Below are 7,710 nucleotides of genomic sequence, written 5' to 3' on the forward strand. Positions count from 1 at the left end.
AGGAGACTTGTTTTCCTTTGCTAAAGTAAGGAAACTTTGCTTCCTTTGCTCCTGTTAACAAACGTTGGTTTTCACGAGACTCACCGGCGCATGCGCAGCGCTGACCTCATACGTCATCCGCCCGGAGCTGCTTCCGTGTACAACAGTGAGCGCAAGCTACATTAAAGTGATTATTGCGTTTTGAATATTTTTCTAATATTTTTGAATTGCTACAGAAGGCCTTTGTTCACCCCCCGGAGCCGTGTGAGACACTTTTTTTTATGGATGGGCTCTTTTTATTTCACTTCTTTTGGACTGATGCATGCAACACCCGCTGAGTGCCATGAAACAGCTTGAAAGATCAAAGACAATTTTTAATATACCTCCGACTGGATTCGTCTGAAAAAAGAAAGTCATATACACCTAGGATGACTTGAGGGTGAGTAATTTATGGGCTAATTTTCATTTTTGGGTGAACTAACCCTCTAACATTAGTTAATGCACTGTGAATTACCATGACTTTTCTTCTTAGATTTGCAAGTTAACGTCTCGCAATTCTGAGTTTCTATCTCACAATTCAGACATTAAATCTCACAATTTTGACTTTTTTCTCAGAATTGCGAAAAACAAACGCAGAAATCTGACCTTTTCCTTACAATTTTTACATCTCGCAATTCTGAATTTTTATCACGCACTTCTGACGTGTTCTGAGAATTTACATCTCGCAATTGTTGTTTTGTTTATGCCACAGAATAAAAAAGGTTATTGCTATCTCACAATTCTGACTTTTTTCTCACAACTGTGAGTTTAAATCTTGCAATTCTGTTTTCGCCTCAGAATAAAAGAATAAAAGGTAATTGCGACTTTTATTACACAATTCTGAGTTAATATCTCACAATTCAGGCTTTGTTTCTCGCAATTGTGAGACAAAGCCAGAATTTTATTTTATTTTTATTCCATGGCAGAAAACGGACTTCCATACTTTATTTTCGAAAGTGTACAGTCTCAGACTACATGTTCACAGTCAACGTTTGGGGCCTTATTGGGTCCTCAAGAGATAAGTCTTCCGTGTTGTCCTAATGTACTTTGCTACATCAATTATTGGTTATGCTAAGAATGCAATTTGAGTTTGAGAAAATTGGGCAGATAAAGAGGAGACTGAGAGATATAAGAGGGCAAAAACAGAGGAAACGAGAGACCGGACGAGAGATAAAGAGAGAGAGTCCATTGGCGTCACCGCTCATAAGGCCTCGATGTGAGTCATTCATGTTTACCTGCGTCAGATGCGGTAGTGTTCCATCTCCTGAGAACCTTGAGACCCTCAACCCTTCCTGAATCTCTCCCTCTGCTATTACTGCCGTCCCTCTTCTCTAATATCCTACACTGCCTCTAATCAGCCTTTTTCTGCATCTATTTTTCTACTACTCTCTCCATCCATTCAATATCTCTCTGTATGTAATCATACCTACTGCTCTGCATCCCTCGCAGCCTAAAGCAGAGCAGCACCAAACAGCCGGAGTCAGTTTTTCCAAATGCTCAGGAGATCTACAAGGAGGAAATGCCAGCTATCAGCATAAAGTTTGATCCACATCGCAGCTTATTCTAGGCAAGAACCGCCCACTAAGACAGGAACAGCCTGATCTGATTGACATGTAAACTGACCAATCACAGGCTGCATGATTTGATGCACAAGATTTTTGCATAAACAAGTGAAACTTATAGGTATGTCAACTGCATAAGTAAACACATTAAAAAGGCTATACTCCTGATGTTGATTTTATCCTTTTTTTCTGACAGTGTAAAAGCCACCTTAGTTTATTTTACATACCGCTTAGGTCAGAGTAAATCTGAAATCAGTGATTTGACAATAATAAACTGGAACAAAATAAAATGAAAGGTTATTCAAACAACACAAAAGTCTTAATAAACGGTTGTACAGAGAATATGGAAATGACTGGAAATGTGTACAACTCATGGAAATAAAAATTTAAGGTATATTTTTCCAATTGCAATTCTGCTTAACTCAGTTCTTTTAGTACTTTTAAAAAAGTGGCTTGCATTATTTACATAATTTTTAAAACAAAATTACCAAACACACACACACACACACACAATTTATTTCAACTGTATACATATAATGTTTTATAATTTAATATTACATAATAATTTTTACTTGTTTATTCATAAGTATAGACATTTTTTAAATGTTTTTGCAAAAGATGCATTTATTCATTTAATAAAAAAAAACTGTAATATTGTAAAATATTATTATAATTTAAAATTTGAACATATTTTAAAAATGCAATTTATTCCTGTGACGCAAAGCTGAATTTTCAGCATCATTACTCCAGTCTTCAGTGTCACATGATTCTTCAGAAATCATTCTAATATGCTAATTTGCTGCTCAAGAAACATTTCTTATTATTATCAGTGTTGAAAACAGTTGTCATGCATAATAATTTTGTGTAAACCAACATACAAGATTTTCAGGACTCTTTGGTGAATACAGTTCAAAAGAAGAATATGTTAAGAGAAGAACTTTTGTAACATTAATAACTCCCTTTACTGTCATTTTTGAACAATTCATTGTGTCCTTGTGAATAAAAGTATTATTTTCCTGTTGAACGTTAGTGAATGTATATAAAAAAATAAAATAAAATATAATATTACATATTTTCTTTTAAATTAGAAATATCACTTATTAAGAACTCTGGCACCCTATAGAACATTTTGTCTCTAGACAGACCAATAAAAACCTGTGCAGCTTGAGTCTTAGAAACTGCAAAGCCGTCCAATCACAATGGAGCATTGATTATGAGAAAGCAACTGCCACCTGCAAAAGTACAATGTGCCTTCGACAGTCGATGAACCGTTTTTGGTGGTTCATGCATGTTCCATTTGCAGCTTTGACTAGAGCGACACCTCAGAAACAACATGAAGACTCTTCAACAAATTCAGTCCACTCATGATATCACACATTACCTGTTGGGTCAGCGTGTCCCAGGGTCCCTGCTGTAGTCTCTGTCTATAGTTCGGATGAACATTGCCCCACACCTCCTCGAGAGACAGGGGTCGCCCATCTGCAATGGAGAATGACGTTTTTTTTTTACAGACAATATGAGTGATCACTTTCAAATGGATCAGGCTTGCGTGTGTGTATTTGTTAACTTTCTCAATAACAGCTCCAAAAATGTTTACATGGCAGCTATTAATGTATTTACAGCGCAAAGTCAAACTTTGTTGAGCACAGATGCGAGTCACCGTGCTGCCTGCTTTCTCAAAACTCAAACACTCCTGTCGAGATGGGATCTCAATGTAAATGTTGAGTCTGTTTTTGCAGCGCACATAAAACCAGACGTTGAGAAAGCAGAACACAGAGGGTTCTGAAATACACACACTGATAAGGGAAGCAGACAGCATATAAACAAGACTGTGCAGTTTAATGATAGAAATGCAGTGAGAGAGGGAATGTCGTGTACCTAACGTGGAGGCTCTGAAATAGAGGACAGGGATCTGATAGCTGAAAGAATACAGAACGTGGTATTCATAGCGCAGCACAGCGTGAATTTCACATACTGCCTGAACTCCAGCCGTTTCATCCTCAACGTTTGCCTAGAAAACAAGACAGAGAGAAACGGGTAGAAAGTGAGAGAGAGAGAGACTCATGCCATTCAATGACAAAGATACAGACATAAATGTGACAACAACAAAAAAGAATGGCAACTGCTATAAATGAATATCAAGTCAAATTCTGAGACAACGTACTAAGGTCAACCATTAGTTCAATCACATTCTTGTTGTTATAAACTCATATGTATTATTTCCATCCATAGAATACAAAAGAAATGTATTAGAATGTTTACACTTCTCATTGTTGTACACAAAGTTTGGGGTCATTAAATATATATTTTTTAAGAATTACACATTTTAATTCAACAAAGATACATTAAATTTACAAAAGTGACAGTAAAGATATTTATAATGTTACAAAAGATTTATATTTCAAATAAAATGCTGTTCCTTTGAACTTTACATTCATCAAAAAATCCTGTAACATATCGCATTTCTGATCCATGGTACGTGTGCAGACTTGCCATAAACCCTGAACTGTGATACCAAACCCAAAGCCAGCGACATATGTGAGTGATTCATCGACTAGCATGTGACTTCATTCTTCTTCCCATAACTTGACTGATGAAAATGAGACCTCCTTAGCAGTCTGTGTGGGCAACAACACGTGTTTACCTTTTTGCTTCATCCTTCATTCTTCATTCATAGGATGTTGTTGACATGTTGAGGGAGTTTGTACACTTCCCCCTTTGTGTTGTGGAACATGAGTAATGGTTTCATGCACAGGACCCTCAAGCGGGTCCACATGCACAAATGTTGTGCAGACTGTTTACCAAGGTTACCTCTCTTTCGGGCGGTGCACACTGGATTTTCCCACTCTTTCTCGACCTGCAACCCCTGGTGATTAATTGGCTGTCAGAATGTGGAATAAAGGTTTAGGGCGCTGCAACTTGCACAAACACAGATAAACAGGAAGGGATGCCGTCATACTTGGGAGGAGTTCACAATCATTACTGGGGAATAACTAGAACTAAAAAACAGCAACGCAACTAGCTTTGTAACTACATTGTGTAGACATCACAGACTACATCACAGCATAGCTTCACCAGTAACAAGCTACTTTTATTGACGAGTAGTAATGTAACGCCACAAAAGGCTATGTTGCTGTTTTATGTAACAATTTGGAAAGTCAGAATTGTTTTAGTAAATCAGTTAAATTGGACAGTTGTAAAGACAATGTAACTCAACCGATTTAAAAAAGAAGCGATTCACTGATTTGAGGCTCTATCTAGAGTTTTATTTATTTAGTTAGTTAGTTATTAAAGATATTTCACCCTTTAATATCTTTGGTGAAGTTAGTTATTTTTAATGAATTTGACCTTGAATAATATTTTAATAATACTAATGGTTATCTTTATCATTAATATATATATATATATATATATATATACACACACACACACACAGGATCAGTAAGAATTTTCGTTTTTTAAAGAAGTTTCTTATGCTCTTAAACAGTAACAAAGAAATGGCAATTAACACATGAAATTAAACATTACATTTTGTAGAAGAAAGATTAAAATAGCATTTTGGAGTAAAAAACTTGTGGGCTAAACTTATAGTGCATTTATGTCGTTTCTGAGCTCAACAGCATGCATATGTGTTCATTTTCAGAGTACACACAAGAGCAGCCAGCACATTCTCCTAAACATCTCCTTTTGTGCTCCAAAAGAAATAAAGTCAGGTTGAGAGTGCATATATGAATGAAAACATTTTCATTATATTCATTTACAACAGATATGAAATCTTGCCACATAAATCCTAATTCTGTTTACACCGTTTCAATGATCTTCTGATCAGTAAGAATTTTCGTTTTTTAAAGAAGTTTCTTATGCTCTTAAACAGTAAAATTGTAAAATTGTTTAATTGTAAATTCTTACACAGTAAAATTGTGAAATATTATTGCAATTTAAAATAACTGTTTTCTATTTTAAAATACTTTAAAATATAATTTATTTCTGTGATGCAAAGCTGAATTTTCATCAGCCATTACTCCGGTCTTCAATGTCACATGATCCTTCAGAAATCGTTCTAATATGCTGATTTATTATCGATGTTAGAAACAGTTTTTGCTGCTTCATTTTTATTTATTTTTTTGGAACCTGTGATACTTTTTTCAAGATTCTTTGATGAATAAAACGTTAAAAAAGAACAGCATTTTTTATCTTTTGTAACAATATACACTATTGTTGGTCACTATTGTTTTCTTTCTATTTTTGAAAGAAATTATTAGAATTATAATCATCGTTTTTTTATATTTATATACATTTATAAATACCATTTTTAATTTGTAAATAATAAAAGATTATTCAATGCATCTACTTTTAGTTTGGCTTCCACCTTACAAAACAATAGCTTGAATGTAATGGATATAATAAAATTTCTTTGTAATAAAAGTCTATATAATAAGAACTCTTTGAGCACTCTTAAATGGCACCTGTGACGTGATTTCTGTCACACAGAGGCGGCTTTGAGACGCTATGACATCACTATGGCCTTTGCGGTCCACACTGATATGCGCAGGTTTAATTAGCGATAGTGTCTGAGCGACAAGTTGGATCAGCAGCGGCGGTGGCTGGATCCCTGGCAGCTTCACTGCAGACTCAAGGATTGTTCACGCATCCATGCCTTCACCGATAACATCTCCTCCCTCCCATACAAGTGCAGTCTTGAGAGACACACTACTGTTTCACATCCGACGTCTGTCAGGAATGAAAGGGTTTGGAAAGAGGGAAGGCAGGTCCAATAAACAATGACGTCAAGCTTTTTCCAAACAGTACCAGCATTGAAAGGTAAAATAACTCACCTAGAGGCTGTAAAATAATGTGTGGGATGATGAGTTTAAAGAGAGAGCGCACACAAGCAAGCAGAAAACGCATTACATTTCGGGTCCGCCGTGGCAGGAACTCATTTAGCAAAACGAATATTCACAGCTCTCATTCAACCTTTGCATAACTGACTCTTCGACTGCATTTGGAATTCAAATAAAGGACAAAAGTTCAGCTGCTGTTTGTGCACCGCTTAAAATTTTCAAAAGGTCAAGTTCAAAAAGGGGCGTTTATTAACTTTGAAATGTGTTTCTAGCAACAACTTCTGGCATCCGCCGCCGTTTGTTGTCATTCAAACGCTGCTGTGTTTACGTTCACGCAGGTGTACAGACGTAACGGTGTAATCGCTAAACGACGGCACCTGTTCAACTCCACAAACACGCAAGCAAAGCAAAGGGCTGCGTGGCATGCTGCAACAGACGCTTTAAATAGCATCGTCTAAAGAGATCTAACAGAGCCATGAGCTCAGGTATACACTTTATACTCGCTCCGTTTTTCACTGTCAAAGGGAAGATCAATACTGGATGTGCAATAGCAGACTAGAAGATGTTGCCTTCGCTTACCTGAATACCAGAGCTTGGCTGGGTAATTTCAGAGGATGATGAAGGATGGGCTCTTTCATTAACCTAAATAAGCCCTAATTATGGGTTTAATTATCCTAGTAATTCCGTTTACATTCTTCGAACTTAAATGATTAAAATACCTTTTGCTTCTGCGTGCATCTCTCGGGGAACAATTAAAGATTGCTTTCTTAAATGTGGTTATATAGCAGCTACCAGAGACTCTAGTGAGACCCAAAAAAAAAAAAGTCAAACAATGCTGAATGCAAATAATAAAATGCATCTAACCATATGGCTGTTACTTGAAATGAAAATAAAAATAAATTTAAAAAAACTTTTCTATGCTGAATTATTGGCTGAAACCATTTTAAATCACTACTTAAACTGTAAAGTAATTCTTGCATGTAGTCTAAATCATGTAAATGAATTTCAATGTAATTAAATAAATTTCAAATCTAATGCAATTTATGGTAATATTAAAAAAATTTGTATATATATATATATATACACACACACACAGGTGCATCTCAATAAAAAAATACAATTGTGAATATTCTGTGTGATTACATATAATATATATTATATAAAATATAAAAAAACGTATTTTGTGTACATATATAATATATTTTGTGTACATATATAATGTAATATATATTTAAATAAGAAATAGAAAATACTTTTATTCAACAAGGATACAAAAAATTTATCAAAAG

The 7,710-nt window shown here is 35.3% G+C and overlaps 1 protein-coding gene across 2 annotated transcripts in view; it reads right to left on the minus strand.

The window, feature by feature from the left end:
• The window catches only part of LOC107758601 (ubiquitin-like-conjugating enzyme ATG10), a 23,525-nt gene that overhangs the window by 6,603 nt on the left and 9,212 nt on the right, over positions 1–7,710 (minus strand). For both annotated transcript variants that reach the window (XM_016576369.1, XM_016576370.1), the window contains exons 4-5: positions 3,459–3,591; positions 2,962–3,059 (exon numbers count right to left, since the gene is read on the minus strand). In XM_016576369.1, the coding sequence (XP_016431855.1) occupies positions 2,962–3,059; positions 3,459–3,591 (231 nt within the window). The remainder of the gene's footprint in view (positions 1–2,961; positions 3,060–3,458; positions 3,592–7,710) is intronic.

The sequence above is a fragment of the Sinocyclocheilus rhinocerous genome, unplaced genomic scaffold, assembly GCF_001515625.1.
Source record: "Sinocyclocheilus rhinocerous isolate Xijiao unplaced genomic scaffold, SAMN03320098_v1.1 scaffold623, whole genome shotgun sequence".
NCBI lineage: Eukaryota > Metazoa > Chordata > Actinopteri > Cypriniformes > Cyprinidae > Sinocyclocheilus > Sinocyclocheilus rhinocerous.